Here is a 24,802-nt window from a genome sequence, read left to right as displayed (position 1 = left end):
ACTGCGCACCAAGGATAGGTGTATGGGGACACATCTGTATTGTGCACTTCATGTCATTCTGATTTTCCTGGGAGCCCATATAAAAACAACAACAAAATATAAAGTCAGACTGAGGCATGGTGCAGTTTATTGTGAGGATGTTTGTACCAGTAACCACAGCAAATGGATGGCACTTGATAGATCTACACTATCTAGACAGTCAATAGGTTGATACCGTATGGTCAACATGCATTAGGTCAACAGGGTTTAAAGGTTGACAGTGAAAGGTCGTCTGGTACAAAAGGTCAACATGACAGTGGTCAACACAATTTTTTTTTTCATACTTTACGATCCACGTGGACTACAATTGGGAATAGTAACCTGTGCCGAGCACAGCGGCAGTGGAGTGAGGCAGCTTGCCCGAAGTATGGCGAGCGGAGCAAGCCATGCGAGGGGTGTGGTACACTAATTGTAGTCAAAGTCTGTGAAATGGACAAATTTCCTGTTAACAAAAAAAATAAAAAAATAAACAACTTGTGTGAACCTTTTTGCGTCGACCATTTTCATGTTGACCTTATATACAGTTGACTTTTTACCTGTTGACCCTGTCTTTCTCGTTACTGTAGATCTAATGATCCACACCCCCGGCTAAGCTACCATTTGAACAGTTAAACTGTTTACAGTGCGATTTACATTTACATATATAATTTATTTATTTTTTTATTTATATGCAATATACAAGAAGCAAGATGGGGCTCACATAGAATTATGTATGAACGTTTAAAACAATGACGGGGGCAACAGACTTATTTTTAATCATTTTGTTGACTTGGTGGGATTCACAACAGCACTTACACGGGTAGTTTGAGGGGTATATGTACTGAATTATAAAGGATCTTTTCATACTACGCATTTCTAATCTTAGTTTATTTTATGTTGTCTTCTCTCCCAGTGATATGCTCCTTGGTTGTTATAACTTTTCCACGTAATTTTATGTGAGCTCCATCTGCTGAAAACCTAAACTGTTTTCATTGTATCGGGTGTTTGGTGACGCCTTCTTTAGTTATTATTAAAGTGAGCTTTTCTGTGGGTTGCGCAATAATGTGTTATCACTGATCAATTGTTAACATACAATAAGCAAATCGCAATATAGCAATCATCTCAAAGTCATTAATAAGCCTTTGTTACCTACCGCTATGAAACATCTCAAAGTCAATAATAAGCCTTTGTTACCTACCGCTATGAAACATCTCAAAGTCAATAATAAGCCTTTGTTACCTACCGCTATGAAACATCTCAAAGTCATTAATAAGCCTTTGTTACCTACCGCTATGAAACTTAGTAACCACAAGCTCGATATCGGCCAGAGAATGCAGACTGATCAGGCTTCCATTTTCCCTACTACATGACATCTCAGCAGCCTCCCATGTGTTTGGCTGTTGCAGAACATAGCAGAACCCATTATAGGCAGTCCAGTTTCCTGCACACTCCGTTTCAGCATAATGCCAGTAATCTGCAGATGAAAAGCAATTAAAATATTGTGTTCATTGTTTATTGTGAAAGTATGGTATCGAAACATTAGAACTTCTATCCTAGATAAGATACCAGAATGAAAGAAGAAGATCTATATAACTTACCAGGGGTTTCTGATGTTGTGCTATTTACTCTCTTCTTGCAGATATATGGCAAAGAGGAATCACATGTTAAGACTTCCCACTGGCCTGAGTTCACATTCAGTGTCCCACAACTGGAACCATCCAAGACTGTAAAGGCAGTGATGTCTAGGAGATGGGAAAGGACATATTCTTGAGGAAAAAATCTTAAGCGCCTAAAAATTAAATCCACGTCATCAGGTACGTAGTCCCAGATAGTGAAAGGTATAATGGGCATATTCTTTATGAAAGGACTCCTATTTTAAATCTCAATGTTTAATATAGAACACATCTTAGAGAAGTGGGAACCAAATAGCCAGTGCTCACGCAGGCTTCCAGCAAAGGCTACTCTTAGCGTTATACAGCGCAAAGTATAGCTGGGTGGGTATCCAAATAACAGGTCGACAGTATCTAGGTCGACAGGTGCAAAGGGTCAACATATGAAAAGTCGGCATGCATTAAGGTCGATAGGTTCAAAGGTCGACTTGATAATGGTCGACATACCTTTTTTGGGACTTTTTTACATGGTTTCCCAACTTTTGCTTGAATTACTAACCATGTGGACTACAATTGGGAATAGTAACCTGCAGCATCCACTTTGCCAGAAGCGAACCCGCGATGGTATACGTTTTCACCGATTGTGGTTATATATGATGAACTACACAAATAACACCCAAAAAACTTTTGTAATGTTGCTATTTTGACCCTGTCTGCCTTACCCACTGGCTACCGTTTATCCGTCGACCTAATAACTGTCTACCTAGATACTGTATATCTTCTATAACACACCCGCTGGGTTAAACATAACTTAAGGTTCAACCTATTCAGAATTGATTAAGCAGCAGTACTGGGGAGGAGTCAGATACGCACGTAAAAACGAGTTTTATGGTAAGAACTTACCCTTGTTAAAACTCTTTCTGCGAGGTACACTGGGCTCCACAAGTCTGGACAATGGGGTGTAGAGTAGGATCTTGATCCGAGGCACCAACAGGCTCAAAGCTTTGACTGTTTCCAGAATGCACAGCGCCGCCTCCTCTATAACCCCGCCTCCCAGTACAGGAGCTCAGTTTAGTTAACCAGCCCAATGCAGTAGCAGGAAAAAGACGACAACGGTTAGTAGCCACATACACAACACTCTCGCGGCAAGAGAAGTGTCAGCGGCTAATGCCATAACTACCCAAAGAAGCTAAGTGCGTCAGGGTGGGCACCTTGTGGAGCCCAGTGTACCTCGCAGAAAGAGTTTTAACAAGGGTAAGTTCTTACCATAAAACTCGTTTTCTGCTGCGGGTTACACTGGGCTCCACAAGTCTGGACAATGGGGATGTCCTAAAGCAGTTCCTTATGGGAGGGGACGCACTGTAGCGGGCACAAGAACCCAGCGTCCAAAGGAAGAATCCTGGGAAGCGGCAGTATCGAAGGCATAGAACCTTATGAACGTGTTCCAGGAGGACCACGTAGCCGCCTTGCACAATTGGTCAAGTGTCGCACCACGTTGGGCCGCCCAAGAAGGTCCAACAGACCGAGTAGAATGGGCCGTAATGTGAACAGGAGCTGACAGACCAGCCTTCACATAAGCATGCGCAATCACCATTCTAATCCACCTGGCCAGGGTCTGCTTGTGAGCAGGCCAGCCACGTTTGTGAAATCCAAACAAAACAAAGAGAGAATCAGACTTTCGAATAGAAGCAGTTCTCTTCACATAGATAGGGAGAGCCCGTACCACATCCAAAGACCGCTCTTTGGGAGACAAATCAGGAGAAACAAAAGCTGGAACCACAATCTCCTGATTAAGGTGGAACGAAGAAACCACCTTAGGTCAATATCCGGGACGAGTCCTAAGAACCGCCCGGTCACGGTGAAAAATCAGATATGGGGAACTACAAGACAAGGCACCCAAATCCGACACTCTTCTAACAGAGGCAATAGCCAGCAAGAACACCACCTTAAGGGAAAGCCATTTAAGGTCAGCTTGAACCAAGAGGTTCAAATGGAGTCTCCTGCAACGCCTCCAAAACCACCGACAAGACCCAAGGAGCCACAGGCGGGACATAGGGAGGTTGGATACGCAACACACCCTGAGTGAAAGTATGAACATCAGGTAAAGTCGCAATTTTTCTCTGAAACCACACCGACAAGGCAGAAATATAAACCTTGAGGGAGGCCAGACGCAGGCCTAAATCTAGGCCCTGCTGTAGAAAAGCCAAAAGTTTGGCTGTACTAAACTTGGAAGCGTCATAATGGTTAGATGCGCACCAAACAAAGTAGGAATGCCAGACCCGATGGTAAATCCGAGCAGAGGCCGGTTTCCGGGCCCGCAACATAGTTTTAATGACCTCTTCAGAAAAACCCTTAGCTCTTAAGACGGAAGCTTCAAGAGCCACGCCGTCAAAGACAGCCGGGCTAGGTCCTGGTAGACACAGGGGCCCTGAACGAGGAAGTCTGGGAGTTGTGGAAGTAGAAGTGGACGCTCTGACAACAAGCCTTGCAGGTCTGAGAACCAGTGCCGTCTGGGCCACGCCGGAGCTATGAGAAGCAGATTTCCTTTTTCTTGCTTGAACTTCCGAATTACCCTGGGCAGGAGTGACACCGGAGGGAACACGTACGGCAGCCGAAACCTCCACGGCACTGACAGCGCATCCACGAATGCTGCTTGAGGATCCCTTGTCCTTGCTCCGAAGACCGGAACCTTGTGATTGTGTCGAGACGCCATCAGATCCACATCTGGAAGACCCCACCTTTCCACGAGGAGTTGAAACACTTCTGGATGGAGGCCCCACTCGCCGGCATGCACGTCCTGACGACTGAGAAAGTCCGCTTCCCAATTCAGGACTCCCGGAATGAATATTGCCGATATTGCCGGTAGATGGCGTTCTGCCCAACGTAGAATCCGTGAGGCTTCCTTCATTGCCAAACGGCTTCGAGTGACGCCTTGATGATTTATGTAAGCCACTGTGGTGGCGTTGTCAGACTGTACTTGAACAGGATGGTTCTGAATCAAATGCTGGGCTAGGTTCAACGCATTGAAGACCGCCCGCAATTCCAGAATGTTGATCGAGAGGAGAGATTCCTCCTTGGTCCACCGACCCTGCAAGGAGTGCTGTTCCAGCACCGCGCCCCAACCTATTAGACTGGCATCTGTCATCAACAGGACCCAGTTGGATATCCAGAAGGAACGGCCTCTGCACAATTGTCGGTCCAGGAGCCACCAGAGCAGCGACAGACGGACCTCCGGAGTCAAAGAGATCATGTGAGACCTGATCCGGTGAGGCAGGCCGTCCCACTTGGCTAGAATCAGCTTCTGGAGGGGGCGAGAATGGAATTGAGCATACTCCACCAAGTCGAATGCTGACACCATGAGGCCCAGCACTTGCATTGCCGAATGTATCGACACTTGTGGACGAGAAAGGAAGCAACGAATCCTGTCCTGAAGTTTCAGGACTTTCTCCTGAGACAAGAACAACCTCTGGTTGCGAGTGTCCCAACAGCGCTCCCAGATGAACCATGCTCTGAGCAGGGACCAGGGAGGATTTCTTCCAGTTGATGAGCCACCCGTGGGCTTGTAGAAACCGGACCGTCATATCCAGATGACGCAGGAGAAGATCTGGGGAATTTGCCAGGATTAACAAGTCGTCCAGATACGGCAGGATCCTGACCCCTTGACGGCGGAGTACCACCGTCATAACTTTGGTGAAGACTCGTGGAGCCATTGTTAAACCAAAAGGTAACGCCCGAAACTGGTAATGGAGGTTGCCAATAGCGAACCTCAGGTTTTGTTGATGTGACACTGCTATAGGAATATGCAGGTAAGCATCCTGTATGTCCAGGGAGACCATGTAGTCCCCAGGTTCCAAGGCCAAAACTATAGAGCGAAGGGTTTCCATACGGAACTTTGAAACCTTCACAAATTTGTTCAGTGCCTTGAGGTTGAGAATGGGCCGGGAGGACCCATTCGGTTTCGGGACTAGAAACAGCGGAGAATAGTACCCCCGGCCCCTCTGAGCAAGAGGCACCTGTACTACGACTCCTGTATCCAGGAGGGTCTGTACCACCGAATGCAGAGTGTTTGCCTTTCTCTGGTCCGACGGGAAGTCTGTCTGGCAAAATCGATGAGGGGGTCAGTTTTTGAAAGCTATGGCGTAACCTCGAGTGACGACTTCCCGTATCCAGGCATCTGAAGTGGTCTTCAACCATTCCTGGGTATACCCTAGAAGCCGGCCCCCCACCCTGGGATCCCCCAGGGGGAGGCCCGCCCCGTCATGCGGCAGGCTTATCGGTCTTGGCAGCTGGCTGACGGGCAGCCCAGGCTCTTTTGGGCTTCGGCTTACCAGGTTTGGAAGTGCGGGCCTGCTTATGGTACGCCTGACCTTTTGCTTTACCTGAAGGACGAAAGGGGCGAAAGGACGTGCCTTTGGCCTTCGACACAGAAGGAGCTGTATTAGGCAGACAGGCAGTTTTGGCAGTAGCCAAGTCAGCCACTATCTTATTTAAGTCCTCCCCAAACAGAATATCCCCCTTGAAAGGGAGTAACTCCAGGGTTTTTCTAGAGTCCAGATCCACAGACCAGGATCTCAGCCACAATATCCTGCGAGCCAGGACTGACGTAGTAGAGGCCTTGGCTGCTAGGATACCGGCATCAGAAGCCGCCTCTTTAATATAGCGAGAAGCTGTGACAATATATGACAAGCATTGTCTAGCATGGTCAGAGGAGATTTCAGCCTCTAACTCCAGGGCCCATGCTTCAATAGCCTCTGCTTCGCCCATGTAGCTGCAATAGTGGGCCTTTGTGCAGCACCCGTGAGGGTATAAATCGCTTTTAGACAACCCTCGACACGTTTATCCGTAGGCTCTTATAGAGACGTGACGGTAGTGACAGGTAGAGCTGAGGAAACCACCATCCTAGCCACATGTGAGTCTACTGGAGAAGGCGTCTCCCAATTCTTAGACAGCTCTGGCGCGAGGGGATAGCGAGCCAGCATCTTCTTTTGAGGCACAAACTTCGTACCCGGGCTTTGCCAGGGTTCCTGACGTATATCCACTAGGTGGTCAGAGTGAGGTAAAACTTGTTTAATCACCTTCTGACGCTTGAACCTATCTGGTTTCTTAGGAGGAACAGATGGCTCGGGATCATCCGTAATCTGCAGAATTACCTTAATAGCCTCCAAAAGATCAGGAACATCCACATGTGAACTACCCTCCCCATCAGCCGTATCTGAGTCAGAACCTGTGGGGTCAGTGTATGTGCTGTCTTCATCAGACGAGGTGTCAGTGACAGCAGTGGATTGAGAGGAGACGAGCGCTCGCTTAGAGGACCTCTTGGACTTAGGCGAGCGTTGGTCAGACTTTTTAGTAGTCAGGGACTGGTTCAACTTCTTTAATTGAGCAGATAAATCGTCCGCCCACGGCGGGTTAGCTACAGGGACCACATACGGTTGTACCGGCATTGGGGGTCCCATAGGGGGTGTTAGTTTATGAACTAGCGTATGCAGAAGCGTGGAAAAAGCGGCCCACGGAGGGTCAGTATGTGCCTCCGTTGCCACAGTCCCACTGGGGGTCAAGGAGCCCCCAGAACCAGAGCCCACAGCTGCTATATTCTCCCCATATGTGCCTGTGGCTTCAGCAACACCAGCAGTGTGTTCCGCCCCAGAACCGTTACCCTCAGAAGCAGACATGATGTAACTTGCAGTATGAGGTAACACAGTACAATTAGCAGCACTATATCCCTAAACCCAAACCCCTGCGCAGTGTAGTCAGCACCAGCAGAGATAAAGGAGAGATATGGTGACTAAATCACAGAGAAAAATACGTAATAATACAGTATATCTTTGTGAAAAGCCTATATTAAATAACACCTGACGCACCAAGCCCCCTCAGGTTATAGAATATAGGGATAGCAAGTTGAGTGAAAGACACGAGATGGACACCACTCAGCTATCAATGCACACACAAATAGTCACAGTTTGTACAATGCAGAGGTTATTACAGACAATAATACTGCACTGGACTCAGTGGCGGAACTAGCAAGCGGTGGGCCCAGGTGCGACAAAATGCTTTGGGCCCCCCCACCCATCCCATCCAAGTCCACCCCCTCACCCCTGGAGAGGATCTGGTGAGGGGGACCTGCTCAGAGCCAGAGAAATGGATACCTAGCAACAGTGCCGTAACTAGACATTTTATCACTGTGTGTAAGAAACGGCATCGGAGCCCCACCCCTGCATGCAAAACAGGGGCAGTGCGCGCCGTAGGCGCGCGCAAAAATACATAGTGGCGTGGCTTCGTGGGGAAGGGGTGTGGCCACAAAATACCAATTCATAAAACGGTGCACAGTAGTCTCCATTCTTCAAATTACGCCGCACAGTAGCACCACTACACCAGGTAGAGACCCTTTTACACCTTACAGCGGACAGATTCCTCTTTTTACACATTTTACACATAACGGCAGACAGCGTACACTTTTTACACATAACGGCAGACAGCGTGCCCTTGTTAAACATAGCGGCAGACAGCGTACCCTTTTTACACATTACGGCAGACAGCGTGCCCTTGTTACACATTACGGCAGACAGCGTGCCCTTGTTACACATTACGGCAGACAGCGTGCCCTTGTTACACAGTACGGCTGACAGCGTGCCCTTGTTACACATTGCGGCAGGCAGATTCCCCATTTTTACACATTGCGGCAGGCATATATATTTTTTGTTGTGTTTACACATGTGATGCAACACAATTAAAACACCTAATTCCTACCAGAGGGAGAGGGTTGCTGCAGGCAGGAATACAAGCAAATGGAGACTCACCATGCACATAGGGAAATTAGGGAATGACCAGCAGCAGCAGCTCCAGCTCCTCTCTCTCCCAGTCCCTCCCATTATGACAGTGGGCGCCGGGGACGGCCCCGAGATCTTGGCGTGATGCTTGTCAGATCCCCGGCGCCCAAACAGAGAGAGAAAGCCGAGGGAGGGCCGGAATATAAACAGGAAGGGGGAGGAGCTGAGTTAGCTGCCCCTCCTCCCTTTCCTGATTGACATCACAAGACACTGTGCAGCAGCATTTTATTATAGGAGGAGGACCGAGGACGTGTGGAGGAGGAGGCGCTGGAGAGAGCCAGCAGCAGCAGCAGCAGCCAGTGAGACCTGAGTCTGACCGACCAGTACGTCTGTATGAGGGAGGGACGGACCCTCCTCCCTCTTCGGCCGGGACCCCTCCTGCTCCTTCCCCTTTATCCGGGCTGCCGCTGAGTGTGTTACAGAGGCGGCGGGCGGCAGCGTGTCTGGCTCTGGCTGTCCGTGATCTGTTCGTTACACAAGCGGGCGGCGGGACACAGACCCGACGGGAGCGCTGGTGTGCGGAGGCATGATACAATGAGTCATTTGTGACTCATTGTAATGCCGGCGGCTGTGGGCCCTTGAGTGCGGCAGGGCCCCAGTGCAATGCACTGGCTGCACTGCCAGTAGTTCCGCCCCTGACTGGACTAGCTTACACAGCTATATAGTCAATAGATATAACACTACACAGTAAGAAACTGGATGTATATCACAGGGTAATTGTACTATAAACCCCTGACTAAATGCACTCTTTCTTACTAACACTGAATAAAAAATAAGATTTTACTTACCGGTAAATCTATTTCTCGTAGTCCGTAGTGGATGCTGGGGACTCCGTAAGGACCATGGGGGATAGACGGGCTCCGCAGGAGACATGGGCACTTTAAGAAAGAATTTAGGTTCTGGTGTGCACTGGCTCCTCCCTCTATGCCCCTCCTCCAGACCTCAGTAAGAGAAACTGTGCCCAGAAGAGCTGACAGTACAAGGAAAGGATTTTGGTAATCCAGGGCAAGATTCATACCAGCCACACCAATCACACCGTATAACATGTGATAACAACCAGTTAACAGTATGACAAATAACAGAGCATCAGGTCAAACCCTGATGCAACCATACTTTAACCCTTATTGAAGCAATAACTATATACAAGTATTGCAGAAGAAGTCCGCACTTAGGACTACGAGAAATAGATTTACCGGTAAGTAAAATCTTATTTTCTCTAACGTCCTAGTGGATGCTGGGGACTCCGTAAGGACCATGGGGATTATACCAAAGCTCCCAAACGGGCGGGAGAGTGCGGATGACTCTGCAGCACCGATTGAGCAAACACAAGGTCCTCCTCAGCCAGCGTATCAAACTTGTAGAACTTTGCAAAAGTGTTTGAACCTGACCAAGTAGCCGCTCGGCAAAGCTGTAATGCCGAGACCCCTCGGGCAGCCGCCCAATAAGAGCCCACCTTCCTAGTGGAATGGGCCTTAACTGATTTTGGCAGCGGCAATCTAGCCGCAGAATGAGCCTGCTGAATCGTGTTACAGATCCAGCGAGCAATAGTTTGCTTTGAAGCAGGAGCACCAAGCTTGTTGGAAGCATACAGGATAAACAAAGACTCTGTTTTCCTGACCCTAGCCGTTCTGGCTACATAAACCTTTAAAGCCCTGACCACATCAAGTAACTCGGAATCCTCCAAGTCAGTAGTAGCCACAGGCACCACAATAGGTTGGTTTATATGAAAGGATGAAACCATTTTCGGCAGAAATTATGGACGGGTCCGCAATTCTGCTCTATCCGCATGGAAAACCAGATAGGGGCTTTTATGTGACAAAGCCGCCAACTCTGACACACGCCTAGCCGAAGCCAAGGCTAATAGCATGACCACCTTCCACGTGAGATATTTCAACTCCACCGTTTTGAGTGGTTCAAACCAGTGGGATTTCAGGAAACTCAACACCACGTTAAGATCCCAAGGTGCCACTGGAGGCACGAAAGGGGGCTGAATATGCAGCACTCCCTTTACAAACGTCTGAACTTCAGGTAGAGAAGCCAACTCCTTTTGAAAGAAAATGGATAGGGCTGAAATCTGGACCTTAATGGAACCCAATTTTAGGCTCAAATTCACTCCGGACTGTAGGAAGTGAAGGAAACGGCCCAGCTGGAATTCCTCCGTAGGAGCATTCCTGGCCTCACACCAAGCAACATATTTTCGCCACATACGGTGATAATGTTGAGCTGTCACGTCCTTCCTAGCCTTTATCAGCGTAGGAATGACCTCATCCGGAATGCCTTTCTCTGCTAGGATCCGGCGTTCAACCACCATGCCGTCAAACACAGCCGCGGTAAGTCTTGGAACAGACAGGGCCCCTGTTGCAACAAGTCCTGTCTTAGAGGAAGAGGCCACGGGTCCTCTGTGAGCATTTCTTGCAGATCTGGATACTTCGTGGCCAATCTGGAACAATGAGTATTGTTCTCACTCCTCTTTTTCTTATTATCCTCAGCACCTTGGGTATGAGAGGAAGAGGAGGAAATACATAGACCGACTGGAACACCCACGGTGTCACCAGGGCGTCTACAGCTATCGCCTGAGGGTCTCTTGACCTGGCGCAATACCTCTGTAGCTTTTTGTTGAGGCGGGATGCCATCATGTCCACCTGTGGCAGTTCCCACCGACTTGTAATCTGTGCGAAGACTTCCTGATGAAGTCCCCACTCTCCCAGGTGGAGGTCGTGTCTGCTGAGGAAGTCTGCTTCCCAGTTGTCCACTCCCGGGATGAACACTGCTGACAGTGCGCTTACGTGATTCTCCGCCCAGCGAACAATTCTGGTGGCTTCCGCCATCGCCACTCTGCTCCTTGTGCCGCCTTGGCGGTTTACATGAGCCACTGTGGTGATGTTGTCTGACTGAATCAGAACCGGTTGGTCGCGAAGCAGGGTCTCCGCTTGACGTAGGGCGTTGTATATGGCCCTTAGTTCCAGGATGTTGATGTGAAGGCAAGTTTCTTGACTTCACCACAGACCTTGGAAATTTCTTCCCTGTGTGACTGCACCCCAACCTCGGAGGCTTGCGTCCGTGGTCACCAGGACCCAGTCCTGAATGCCGAATCTGCGGCCCTCGAGAAGGTGAGCGCTCTGCAGCCACCACAGGACTGACACCCTGGCCCTGGGGGATAGGGTGATTAACCGATGCATCTGAAGATGTGATCCGGACCACTTGTCCAGTAAGTCCCATTGAAAAGTCCTCGCATGGAACCTGCCGAAGGGAATGGCCTCGTATGATGCCACCATCTTTCCCAGGACACGAGTGCAGTGATGCACTGACACCTGTTTTGGTTTTAATAGGTTCCTGACCAGTGTCATGAGTTCCTGAGCTTTCTCCATCGGGAGATAAACCCTTTTCTGGTCTGTGTCTAGAATCATGCCCAGGAAAGGCAGACGAGTCGTAGGAACCAACTGCGACTTTGGAATATTTAGAATCCAGCCGTGTTGCCGTAACACTTCCAGAGAAAGTGCTACGCTGATCAGCAACTGCTCTCTTGATCTCGCTTTTATGAGGAGATCGTCCAAGTATGGGATAATTGTGACTCCTTGCTTCCGCAGGAGTACCATCATTTCCGCCATTACCTTGGTAAATATTCTCGGTGCCGTGGAGAGACCAAACGGCAACGTCTGAAATTGGTAATGACAATCCTGTACCACAAATCTGAGGTACGCCTGATGAGGTGGATAAATGGGGACATGACGGTATGCATCCTTTATGTCCAGAGACACCATAAAATCCCCCCCTTCCAGGCTTGCGATGACCGCTCTCAGCGATTCCATCTTGAACTTGAACCTTTTTAGGTATATGTTCAGGGATTTTAAATTCAATATAGGTCTGACCGAACCGTCCGGTTTCGGGACTACAAACATGGTCGAATAACCTCTTCCTAGTTGAAGGAGGGGAACCTTGACCACCACCTGTTGAAGATACAATTTGTGAATTGCAGTTAACACTATTTCCCTCTCGTGGGGGGAAGCTGGCAGGGCCGATTTGAGGTATCGGTGAGGGGGCATCTCCTCGAATTCCAGCTTGTATCCCTGAGACACAATATCTACTGCCCAGGGATCCAACTGGGAGTGAACCCACTTGTGGCTGAAATTTCGAAGACGTGCCCCCACCGGGCCTAGCTCCGCCTGTGGAGCTCCAGCGTCATGCGGTGGATCTTGTAGAGGCCGGGGAGGACTTCTGTTCCTGGGAACTAGCTGTGTTGTGCAGCTTCTTTCCTCTGCCCCTGCCTCTGGCAAGAAAGGACGCACCTCGGACTTTCTTGTTTTTCTGTGATTGAAAGGACTGCATTTGATAATACGGTGCTCTCTTAGGCTGTGAGGAAACATATGGCAAAAAATTTGACTTTCCAGCAGTAGCTGTGGAGATCAGGTCCGAGAGACCCTCCCCAAACAATTCCTCACCCTTGTAAGGTAAAACCTCCATATGCCTTTTTGAGTCGGCATCACCTGTCCATTGCCGAGTCCACAGGACCCTTCTGGCAGAAATTGACATAGCATTTATTCTAGAACCCAGTAGACTAATGTCTCTTTGAGCATCTCTCATATATAGGACAGCGTCTTTACTATAGCCCAAGGGCAAAAATATAGTATCCTTGTCTAAGGTATCAATTTCCTCAGACACGGTATCCGTCCATGCTGCTACAGCACTACACACCCAGGCCGACGCGATCGCCGGCCTCAGTAAGGTACCTGAATGTGTATAAATGGACTTTAGGGTAACCTCCTGTTTGCGATCCGCCGCATCTTTGAGGGTAGCCGTATCCTGTGACGGCAGGGCTACCTTCTTAGAAAGCTTTTTCCACCTTAGGGGAGGATTCCCAGCGTAACCTGTCCGTTGGCGGGAAAGGATACGCCATAAGAATCCTTTTGGAAATCTGCAGTTTTTTATCTGGAGATTCCCAAGCCTTTTCACATAACTCATTTAGCTCGTGTGAGGGGGGAAAGGTTACCTCCGGCTTCTTTTCCCCATACATATGTACCGTCTTGTCAGGGACTGGGATTTCCTATGTGATGTGCAACACATCCTTAATTGCTATAATCATATAACGGATGGATTTAGCCAATTTTGGCTGTAACTTTGCATCATCGTAATCGACACTGGAGTCAGAATCCATGTCGGTATCTGTGTCAACAATTTTGGATAGTGGGCGCTTCTGAGACCCCGACGGCCTCTGCGACATAGGATCAGGCACGGGTTGGGACCCTGACTGTCCTGAGGCTTCAGCTTTTTCTAACCTTTTATGCAAGGAACTAACATCATCATTTAAAACCTTCCACATATCCATCCAATCAGGTGTCGGCGCCGTCGGCGGAGACACCACATTCATTTGCTCCCGCTCTGCTTCCACATAGCCTTCCTCATCAGACATGTCGACACAAGCGTACCGACACACCACACACACAGGGAATGCCCTTTTTGAAGACAGTTCCCCCACAAGGCCCTTAGGAGAGACAGAGAGAGAGTATGCCAGCACACACCCCAGCGCTATAAACCCAGGAATAACACAGTAACTTAATGTTAACCCAGTAGCTGCTGTTTATATATTGTTTTTTGCGCCTAATTATGTGCCCCCCCTCTCTTTTTACCCTCTTCTACCGTGTATCTGCAGGGGAGAGCCTGGGGAGCTTCCTCTCAGCGGAGCTGTGGAGAAAAAATGGCGCTGGTGAGTGCTGAGGAAGAAGCTCAGGCCCCTCGGCGGCGGGCTTCTGTCCCGCTTAAATATGCTATTTTTGGCGGAGGCTCAAACATATATACAGTGCCCAGCTGTATATATGTTTAACTTTTGGCAAAAGAGGTCCCAAATGCTGCCCAGGGCGCCCTCCACCTGCGCCCTGCACCCTTACAGTGACCGGTGTGTGGGAGCAATGGCGCACAGCTGCAGTGCTGTGCGTTACCTCAGTGAAGAACGGAGTCTTCTGCCGCCTGTGAAGTCTTCTTTGCTTCTCATACTCACCCGGCTTTTGTCTTCCGGCTCTGCGAGGGGGACGGCGGCGCGGCTCTGGGATCGGACGGCGAGGGTGAGATCCTGCGTACGATCCCTCTGGATCTAATGGTGTCCAGTAGCCTAAGAAGCAGGACCTAGCTTCAGAGAGTAGGGCTGCTTCTATTCCCTCAGTCCCACGATGCAGGGAGTCTGTTGCCAGCAGAGCTCCCTGAAAATAAAAAACCTAACAAAATACTTTCTCTCAGCAAACTCAGGAGAGCTCACTGAAAAGTACCCAGCTCGTCTGGGCACCGTATCAAACTGAGGTCTGGAGGAGGGGCATAGAGGGAGGAGCCAGTGCACACCAGAATCTAAATTCTTTCTTAAAGTGCCCATGTCTCCTGCGGAGCCCGTCTATCCCCCATGGTCCTTACGGAGTCCCCAGCATCCACTAGGACGTTAGAGAAAGGCAGGTAGAATACTTAAGTGTCATGTAAAGTCACAGCACTGACAACCAGGCGGCTTTATATAGGAGGATTTGCCCAAGCAGTCCCAGGAACAGTGAGCTGAGGAGTAATGGCGCCGCAGACACTGACAGGGAGTGAGGAAAGACAGAGATGCAGCTCCAGGGCGGGAACACTTGCTGGAAATGGCGCCCTGGGGCTAGGGGAGGGGCTTCAGGTCTAAGCCTTATCCCCCTTGCTGGCAAAACCACCGGGTACTGTGGGCGATATTTAAATCTGTTTTAAGAGAAAACCTGACCTGCGCCCATGCCCTGGTGATCTAGTGGGATCGCCTGTATCCACAGTATCCACCGCCAGCGCGCACGGCCCGCCTCCCACTGACCGCGCCGGATCGCGATAAAAACCGGGTCCTGCGAGCGGGACCCACTTACCACCTCCCGAAGCGTGGCCACGCGATCCCGGAGAGCCCCAGCCGTGTGTGCCTAACGTGAAGTAAACCTGAGCCTCCGCTGTAGGTACCCAGCAACCAGGGCTCGGGAGTTTACAGCGCCGCTGGGGAGAGCTGGAGCTGCAGCAGAGAATGTCAGAAGACATTTACCACCGCTGCTGTCCTTGAAGTCTTCACTTTTTACCTCATAAAAAGCTTTTCTTAGGGCTGCCTGGAGCAGCCCCTCTGTTAAGTGCCTGCTTACTGCAGCACCAACTGACAAACTGAGCTCCTGTGCTGGGAGGCGGGGTTATAGAGGAGGCGGCGCTGTGCATTCAGGGAACAGTCAAAGCTTTGAGCGTGTTGGTGCCTCGGATCAAGATCCTACTCTACACCCCATTGTCCAGACTTGTGGAGCCCAGTGTACCCCGCAGCAGAAATACAGATACATTAACAAATATAAAAAATGTAATAGATAGTTAAAACATATAATACGTGTGCACAAAAGTCAAACTTATTGGATTTCTATACAACTAGACATTTCAGGGAATCCAGAGTTCTATAAAAAGATGTGCAAAAAAAACAAAACTGTGGAACTACAGAATAGTTTTCAACATGTAACAACTTAATTCAAGCCTTGATAAGGGAACGAGATACATTGACATTTTTGAACATTATAAAATGGCTTTTAATATTTTGGCGTCATAAATAAATGCCCCTCAAGCTCCAGCAGAATTGATAACTACACTGAACTTATTATTAATATAACAAAACTATGCTTGCAACAGAGGGGGTAATTCAGACCTGATCGTAGCAGCAAATTTGTTAGCAGTTGGGCAAAACCATGTGCCCTGCAGGTGTGGCAGATATAACATATGCAGAGAGTTAGATTTGGGTGTGTTATTTTGTTTCTGTGCAGAGTAAATACTGTCTGCTTTATTTTTACACTGCAATTTAGATTTCAGTTTGTACACACCCCAGCCAAATCTAACTCTCTCTGCACATGTTATATCTGCCCCCCCTTCCCCTGCACATGGTTTTGCCCAACTGCTAACAAACTTGCTGCTACGATCAGGTCTGAATTACCCCCAGAGTTTGGTATGAAAGCAGCAATACGCTTCTAGTGCTTTGAAAAATTGCAGTGCTAAAGCTCAGGCTAGCTGTCTACATACGTTCATCGAAGTTGACAAAATTCAATGGACTATTGTCAGACCACTGCCAGCCACCACCAGTTTCCAAGCGGTTAAGACCAATCCATACAGAAGCAGGAAGCTTTTCATTCGCTGAAAATAGAACAAAACAAATTATTTTCTTTTTTGAAAAATAATTTATTGAGAAGTTCATACATTACAATAATACATTTCATTGCGATATGAAGACAATCAACCAAAATACAAATCTCCCGAGTGCAGTAGGAAGTTTAGCTAAAAGTTTAGCAAAAAAGTGTCCAAGTCCAAGCATGTGTCCGTAATTCTTCTGTATGTTCTGAACATTACATTTCTGGTGCTGAATGTTTGCAAACACTGGAAAGTTTTATAATGTTTTGGGGAGTATTTCTTTGAAAGATTTTAATGTTAAATATGAGTCATTCAAAAGTACCAACCACACAGTATTTGGAGACGTTCTGCTGATCATGAGTCACCAACATTACTGAAGAATGGTGAAGTCTAAACACCCCTACACATCCGGATAGGTGCTCAGAAATATACACAGCATAAAATTAATATAAATAAAAGACAAACAATATGAGACAAAACATACAGGAAATACACTCTGATAACATACAGTGTACAGAAGGTAATACATTTCCTTTTTACCCTAGATTGTGTACTTTTTCCTCCATTTTGCGCCTGAGTTTTCTTACAGTGGTGCAGCAAGATCGCTAAGTCAGCTGTATGCTAAATGACTATTTGGCGCGATTTCAAGATGTATGTGGACACATCTGTAACCTGTACTTTTTTGCCATAGCTTGTACATTAAGGGTCTCTTTCTGAGTTGCATGGATCTCTTTTCATGGACACAAATTGCAGATGTAAATTTACGCATGTCTGTCCTATTCTGAGTCGACAACTTGGCTGGATCTGTTTTCAGTGAAATAGGGCGTTTTGGAAGCGAACAGGGCAGTAACAATGCAATCGCACATAATCACCCTGACTTGTGGGAGTGTCATGGAACGGTCATGGGAATATCGTGGGTGTGTAGCACTGGGAGATTCTGAGTCGTGGGGAAGGGAAGCCTGTTTCTGACTGATCTCTTGCACCTAGCATGGGGCTGGGGCAAGTGTAAATATGAATGGTGGCGGCCGAGTGTAAAATCATTGAGCGGCACACAGGAACCTCCACATTAGTTGAATGGATACTTCCAATAGCATAAGGTAGTAAGTCTGACTTCCGCGGCCGCGTGCAGCTACAGCCACTTGCATGTGTCTCAGAATCAGACCCTACACAGTAACATTTCCACAGTACTGCTTCCCACCATACCATATTAGCTATGTAACTGACACACACACTCATCATTTATAAGGTACTTACCAGTAATGTATTTCAACTCCTCAAGACTGGATATGCTCAATAAGTCTGCACCCTGGCTTCGACAGGACATGTAGGCTTCTTTCCACTTCAGGCTTGATTGTGCATTGAACTGGTAGCATTGCTGGAGTTCTGAATTTTCAGCCCAGGTGTGATTACAATTGCTCACTACAAGAGAAATAGAAGTGATCAATATTCACCAGCTACTCTGGGAATTCAAATGATGCAGTAGTTACAAAATGTATATTCCTAAAAGAAAGTGAAACACGCACCTAATATCCAAACCAGGGAACTCTAAGCGCTAAACTGATTTTACTAATCTTAGACCCAATAGTACATCATTAACTATCTGGCTATCGAGACATGTCCAAAATGAAACACCTTTACAGTTGGTAGCTCGCATTTCAGAAGGGAGGTTCAAATGGAGTCTGACGACACCTGTTTCATCTATCAAACAGTGAATCGGGTTTGTCACTCTAGAGAACACATTTCCATTGCTATAAAGTCCAATGGTGATATGCTTTACACAACTCTTGCCGAGGTTAGGCACTGTGCATGGTGATCTGAGGTTGTGGGTGGCTGTTTGACCATGAAAACCCAAATCATGATACTCCCAATTAAAATCTCTTAAATCGGGTACATACTTGTTCGATACACGGTTGATCGAATAAAACACTTCTGATCAGTAGGGATCCAGCTATGTGTATCCAACTGTGATCCTCCGTGACCTCTTGTGAGGCAGAGGCAGCAGCTCCTCTGTGGACAGCACATAAGATGGACCTCCCGGTTCTGATGTTGCAGGAGCGTTATAAGCACTAATGCTCCAGCATCGGCACTGCATACACACCTATACAATCGACCTCCATTCACCCAATATCGGGAGAACGGACAATGATTGTATAGGTGTGTACCCAGTTTTTGCTGATGTATCTTCCAGAGGCAATTTGGAACTTGGTAATAAGTGTTCTTATGCTAGCTATGCACTTCACCATTGGTGGTCTTGTTCTATGAGCTTGTGTGGTCTACAGCTTGCAGTTGAGCAGTTGCAGCTGATAGTTACACTTCACAATAAAACACTAACCGTTGACTGGGACAGCACTAAACAGGACAAAAATTTGGCATACGGACTTGGAAAGGTGGCATGCCTCAAGTGACTTGTCAAAAGTCATTGAGCTCTTCAATACAACTCATTCTATTGCTTATGTCAAGTGGGTGTGGCTGATATTTTCAAATGTGTCTTCAGGGCAGAGTTGGAGAAGCTATGCAGTATACAATGAGTAATAGTGTACAATATATATATATATTTATTATGGCAGTAGCAGCATAGATGGACCTGATGAGCAGCTGATTCAGTGTGTGACTGGGGGGGAATACACCAACACACAGAGAGGCTGCACTGTGGGAGACAGATCCCATGGGGCGCTGGAGCAGTTAAACAATTCCTGGTGGGACTGCAATCAGAGCCCAGTGTGCCTGGAGGCCTGTGGGGGCTTGGAAGCTGGTGTACTTACCTGCAGGATTCAGAGAGAACCAGAACACACAACGAGGTATATTCATCATCACCTAAATTCTACAAAAGTAGGTGAAAATTAAAATTTTTACAGACTTTTGTAAAAAATTAAGTTTTGTGGCCATTCATCATGAAGGTTACACAGGAGACTTGCGCTCGCAGCACGTCAGAAGGCGGGATGTACTAAAGTGAAAGTGCATTTTCATATGTTCTTACCTCCATCCGCCGGGTCTCCACCATGCAGGGTAACGTCAGCTTTTGCACTTCTTCCGCAATGTAATGTGGAGAGGGTTCCATCACAAGACCTTCTCAGCATCCCACGCGGCCGTCGCTGGTCTGCGCATGTGCAGATGGACTCCCGAGTCATAGACAAGGAAGTCCAGCAACCACAGTGCATCGCAAAGGACAACTCTTATCGGGAGAGCCGTTCTTTGTTATACTTATCGCATATGTTAGTACATATGCGATTAGTATCAATGCGATAAGTGGCGGGATATACTGCGATCCTTTCAGAGACGGAACTACTGCCAGTGCAACCAGTGCGTTGCGCTGGGGCCCGCCTCTGTCCAGGGGCCCAAAGCATGTAATGAGTCAAACTGACTCATTACATGCCGCTGTGTGCTGCGGGCAACCGCTGCCCGCAGCACACAGCCGCCCGGAGAGGAGAGGAGCGCAGCGGCATGGGGGTAAGGAGGAGGAGGGAGGTGGAGGAGGGAGCCGCAGCAGCGCTTTGTTATTGGTGGAGGCGTTCCTCCCCTCTGCTTCACTATAGGCTGTCTTCCGAGAACAGCCTATAGTGAAGCAGAGGGGCAGCAGCGCCTCCACCAATAACACAGCGCTGCTGCGGCTCCCTCCTCCACCTCCCTCCTCCTCCTTTTCTCCTGCCAGGGAATCGTGACCAGAAGCTGCACCGAGGAGCCTGAGCCAGCGGAGAGGGTAAGAATAATTCTTCTGTCTCTTTCTTTCTGTCTTTGTTGGGACTGCCTGCCGCAATGTGTAAAAATGGGGAATCTGCCTGCCGCAATGTGTAAAAATAAGAATTTACTTACCGATAATTCTATTTCTCGTAGTCCGTAGTGGATGCTGGGGACTCCGTCAGGACCATGGGGATTAGCGGCTCCGCAGGAGACAGGGCACAAAAGTAAAAGCTTTAGGATCAGGTGGTGTGCACTGGCTCCTCCCCCCATGACCCTCCTCCAAGCCTCAGTTAGGATACTGTGCCCGGACGAGCGTACACAATAAGGAAGGATTTTGAATCCCGGGTAAGACTCATACCAGCCACACCAATCACACTGTACAACCTGTGATCTGAACCCAGTTAACAGCATGATAACAGCGGAGCCTCTGAAAAGATGGCTCACAACAATAATAACCCGATTTTTGTAACAATAACTATGTACAAGTATTGCAGACAATCCGCACTTGGGATGGGCGCCCAGCATCCACTACGGACTACGAGAAATAGAATTATCGGTAAGTAAATTCTTATTTTCTCTGACGTCCTAAGTGGATGCTGGGGACTCCGTCAGGACCATGGGGATTATACCAAAGCTCCCAAACGGGCGGGAGAGTGCGGATGACTCTGCAGCACCGAACGAGAGAACTCCAGGTCCTCCTCAGCCAGGGTATCAAATTTGTAGAATTTTGCAAACGTGTTTTCCCCTGACCAAGTAGCAGCTCGGCAAAGTTGTAAAGCCGAGACCCCTCGGGCAGCCGCCCAAGATGAGCCCACCTTCCTTGTGGATTGGGCATTTACAGATTTTGGCTGTGGCAGGCCTGCCACAGAATGTGCGAGCTGAATTGTACTACAAATTCAACGAGCAATCGTCTGCTTAGAAGCAGGAGCACCCAGCTTGTTGGGTGCATAAAGTATAAACAGCGAGTCAGACTTTCTGACTCCAGCCGTCCTGGAACATATATTTTCAGGGCCCTGACAACGTCTAGCAACTTGGAGTCCTCCAAGTCCCTAGTATCCGCAGGTACCACAATAGGTTGGTTCAGGTGAAACGCTGACACCACCTTAGGAAGAAACTGGGGACGAGTCCGCAGTTCTGCCCTGTCCGAATGGAAAATCAGATATGGGCTTTTGTAAGACAAAGCCACCAATTCTGACACTCGCCTGGCCGAGGCCAGGGCCAACCGCATGGTCACTTTCCATGTGAGATATTTAAAATCCACAGATTTGAGCGGTTCAAACCAATGTGATTTGAGGAATCCCAACACTATGTTGTGATCCCACGGTGCCACTGGAGGCACAAAAGGGGCTGTATATGCAATACTCCCTTAACAAACGTCTGGACTTCAGGAACTGAAGCCAATTCTTTCTGGAAGAAAATCGACAGGGCCGAAATCTGAACCTTAATGGACCCCAATTTGAGGCCCATAGACACTCCTGTCTTCAGGAAATGCAGGAATCGACCGAGTTAAAATTCCTCCGTGGGGGCCCTCCTGGTCTCACACCACGCAACAATTTTTCGCCAAATACGGTGATAATGTTGTGCGGTCCCCTCCTTCCTGGCTTTGATCAGGATAGGAATGACTTCCTCCGGAATGCCTTTTTCCTTCAGGATCCGGCGTTCAACCGCCATGCCGTCAAACGCAGCCGCGGTAAGTCTTGGAACAGACAGGGTCCCTGCTGAAGCAGGTCCCTTCTTAGCGGCAGAGGCCATGAGTCCTCTGTGAGCATCTCTTGAAGTTCCGGGTACCAAGTCCTTCTTGGCCAATCCAGAGCCACGAGTATAGTTCTTACTCCTCTCCGTCTTATAATTCTCAGTACCTTGTGTATGAGAGGCAGAGGAGGGAACACATACACTGACTGGTACACCCACGGTGTTACCAGAGCGTCCACAGCTATTGCCTGAGGGTCTCTTGACCTGGCGCAATACCTGTCCAGTTTTTTGTTCAGGCGGGACGCCATCATGTCCACCTTTGGTCTTTCCCAATGGTTCACAATCATGTGGAAGACTTCCCGATGAAGTCCCCACTCTCCCGGGCGTCGGAATGAACACTGCTGACAGTGCTATCACCTGATTTTCCGCCCAGCGAAGAATCCTTGCAGTTTCTGCTATTGCCCTTCTACTTCTTGTGCCGCCCTGTCTGTTTACGTGGGCGACTGCCGTGATGTTGTCCCACTGGATCAATACCGGCTGACCTTGAAGCAGAGGTCTTGCTAAGTTTAGAGCATTGTAACTTGCCCTTAGCTCCAGTATATTTATGTGGAGATAATTCTCCAGACTTGATCACACTCCCTGGAAATTTTTTCCCTGTGTGACTGCTCCCCAGCCTCTCAGGCTGGCATCCCTGGTCACCAGGACCCTTCCTGAATGCCGAATCTGCGGCCCATTAGTAGATGAGTACTTTGCAGCCACCGCAGAAGAAACACCCTTGTCCTTGGAGACAGGGTTATCCGCTGATGCATCTGAAGATGCGATCCGGACCATTTTTCCAGCAGATCCCACTGAAAAGTTCTTGCGTGAAAACTGCCGAATGGAATCGCTTCGTAAGAAGCCACCATTTTACCCAGGACCCTTGTGCAATGATGCACTGACACTTTTCCTGGTTTTAGGAGGTTCCTGACTAGCTCGGATAACTCCCTGGCTTTCTTCTCCGGGAGAAACACCCTTTTCTGGACTGTGTCCAGAATCATCCCTAGGAACAGCCGATGTGTCGTCGGAAACAACTGCGGTTTTGGAATATTTAGAATCCACCCGTGCTGTCGTAGAACTACTTGAGATAGTGCTACTCCGACCTCCAACTGTTCTCTGGACCTTGCTCTTATCAGGAGGTCGTCCATTTTCTTTGAAGAAGAATCATCATTTCGGCCATTACCTTGGTAAAGACCCGGGGTGCCGTGGACAATCCAAACGGCAGCGTCTGAAACTGATAGTGACAGTTCTGTACCACGAACCTGAGGTACCCTTGGTGAGAAGGGCAAATTGGGACATGGAGGTAAGTATCCCTGATGTCCCGGGACACCCTATAGTCCCCTTCTTCCTGGTTCGCTATCACTGCTCTGAGTGACTCCATCTTGATTTGAACCTTTGTAAGTGTTCAAATATTTCAGATTTAGAATAGGTCTCACCGAGCCTTCTGGCTTCAGTACCACAACATAGTGTGGAATAATACCCCTTTCCTTGTTGTAGGAGGGGTACTTTGATTATCACCTGCTGGGAATACAGCTTGTGAATTGTTTCCAATACTGCCTCCCTGTCGGAGGGAGACATTGGTAAAGCAGACTTCAGGAACCTGCGAGGGGGAAACGTCTCGACTTTCCAATCTGTACCCCTGGGATACTACTTGTAGGATCCAGGGGTCCTGTACGGCCCCAGCGTCATGCTGAGAAACTTGGCAGAAGCGGTGGAGGGCTTCTGTTCCTGGGAATGGGCTGCCTGCTGCAGTCTTCTTCCCTTTCCTCTATCCCTGGGCAGATATGACTCTTATGGGGACGAAAGGACTGAGGCTGAAAAGACGGTGTCTTTTTCTGCAGAGATGTGACTTAGGGTAAAAACGGTGGATTTTCCAGCAGTTGCCGTGGCCACCAGGTCCGATGGACCGACCCCAAATAACTCCTCCCCTTTATACGGCAATACTTCTTTGTGCCGTTTGGAATCTGCATCACCTGACCACTGTCGTGTCCATAAACATCTTCTGGCAGATATGGACATCGCACTTACTCTTGATGCCAGAGTGCAAATATCCCTCTGTGCATCTCGCATATATAGAAATGCATCCTTTAAATGCTCTATAGTCAATAAAATACTGTCCCTGTCAAGGGTATCAATATTTTTAGTCAGGGAATCCGACCAAGCCACCCCAGCTCTGCACATCCAGGCTGAGGCGATCGCTGGTCGCAGTATAACACCAGTATGTGTGTATATACTTCTTAGGATATTTTCCTTGAGGACGGCCCTATCTGGAGACGGTACCGCCACTTGTTTTGATAAGCGTGTGAGCGCCTTATCCACCCTAAGGGGTGTTTCCCAACGCGCCCTAACTTCTGGCGGGAAAGGGTATACCGCCAATAATTTTCTATCGGGGGAAACCCACGCATCATCACACACTTCATTTAATTTATCTGATTCAGGAAAAACTACAGGTAGTTTTTTCACACCCCACATAATACCCTTTTTTGTGGTACTTGTAGTATCAGAAATATGTAACACCTCCTTCATTGCCCTTAACAAGTAACGTGTGGCCCTAAAGGAAAATACGTTTGTTTCTTCACCGTCGACACTGAAATCAGTGTCCGTGTCTGTGTCGACCGACTGAGGTAAATGGGCGTTTTAAAGCCCCTGACGGTGTTTGAGACGCCTGGACAGGTACTTTTTGTTTGCCGGCCGTCTCTGTTGACATTATCACGTAATTCCTTGAATAAGCCATCCATTCCGGTGTCGACTCCCTAGAGAGTGACATCACCATTACAGGCAATTGCTCCGCCTCCTCACCAACATCGTCCT

General features: G+C 48.3%; 1 protein-coding gene across 2 annotated transcripts in view; it reads right to left on the bottom strand.

Moving 5' to 3' along the window:
* LY75 (lymphocyte antigen 75) overlaps positions 1–24,802 on the bottom strand; it is a 283,460-nt gene that overhangs the window by 186,885 nt on the left and 71,773 nt on the right. Inside the window, exons 4-7 of one of the 2 annotated variants that reach the window (XM_063933663.1) lie at positions 17,840–18,004; positions 16,481–16,591; positions 1,617–1,760; positions 1,307–1,492 (exon numbers count right to left, since the gene is read on the bottom strand). In XM_063933663.1, the coding sequence (XP_063789733.1) occupies positions 1,307–1,492; positions 1,617–1,760; positions 16,481–16,591; positions 17,840–18,004 (606 nt within the window). Of the gene's footprint in view, positions 1–1,306; positions 1,493–1,616; positions 1,761–15,312; positions 15,508–16,480; positions 16,592–17,839; positions 18,005–24,802 lie in introns of those variants that run through there. The other variant, XM_063933664.1, reaches the window with a different exon arrangement.

The sequence above is a fragment of the Pseudophryne corroboree genome, chromosome 7, assembly GCF_028390025.1.
Source record: "Pseudophryne corroboree isolate aPseCor3 chromosome 7, aPseCor3.hap2, whole genome shotgun sequence".
NCBI lineage: Eukaryota > Metazoa > Chordata > Amphibia > Anura > Myobatrachidae > Pseudophryne > Pseudophryne corroboree.
The sequence above is the reverse complement of the archived record's forward strand: the minus strand, read 5'-3'. Positions and strand labels throughout refer to the sequence as shown.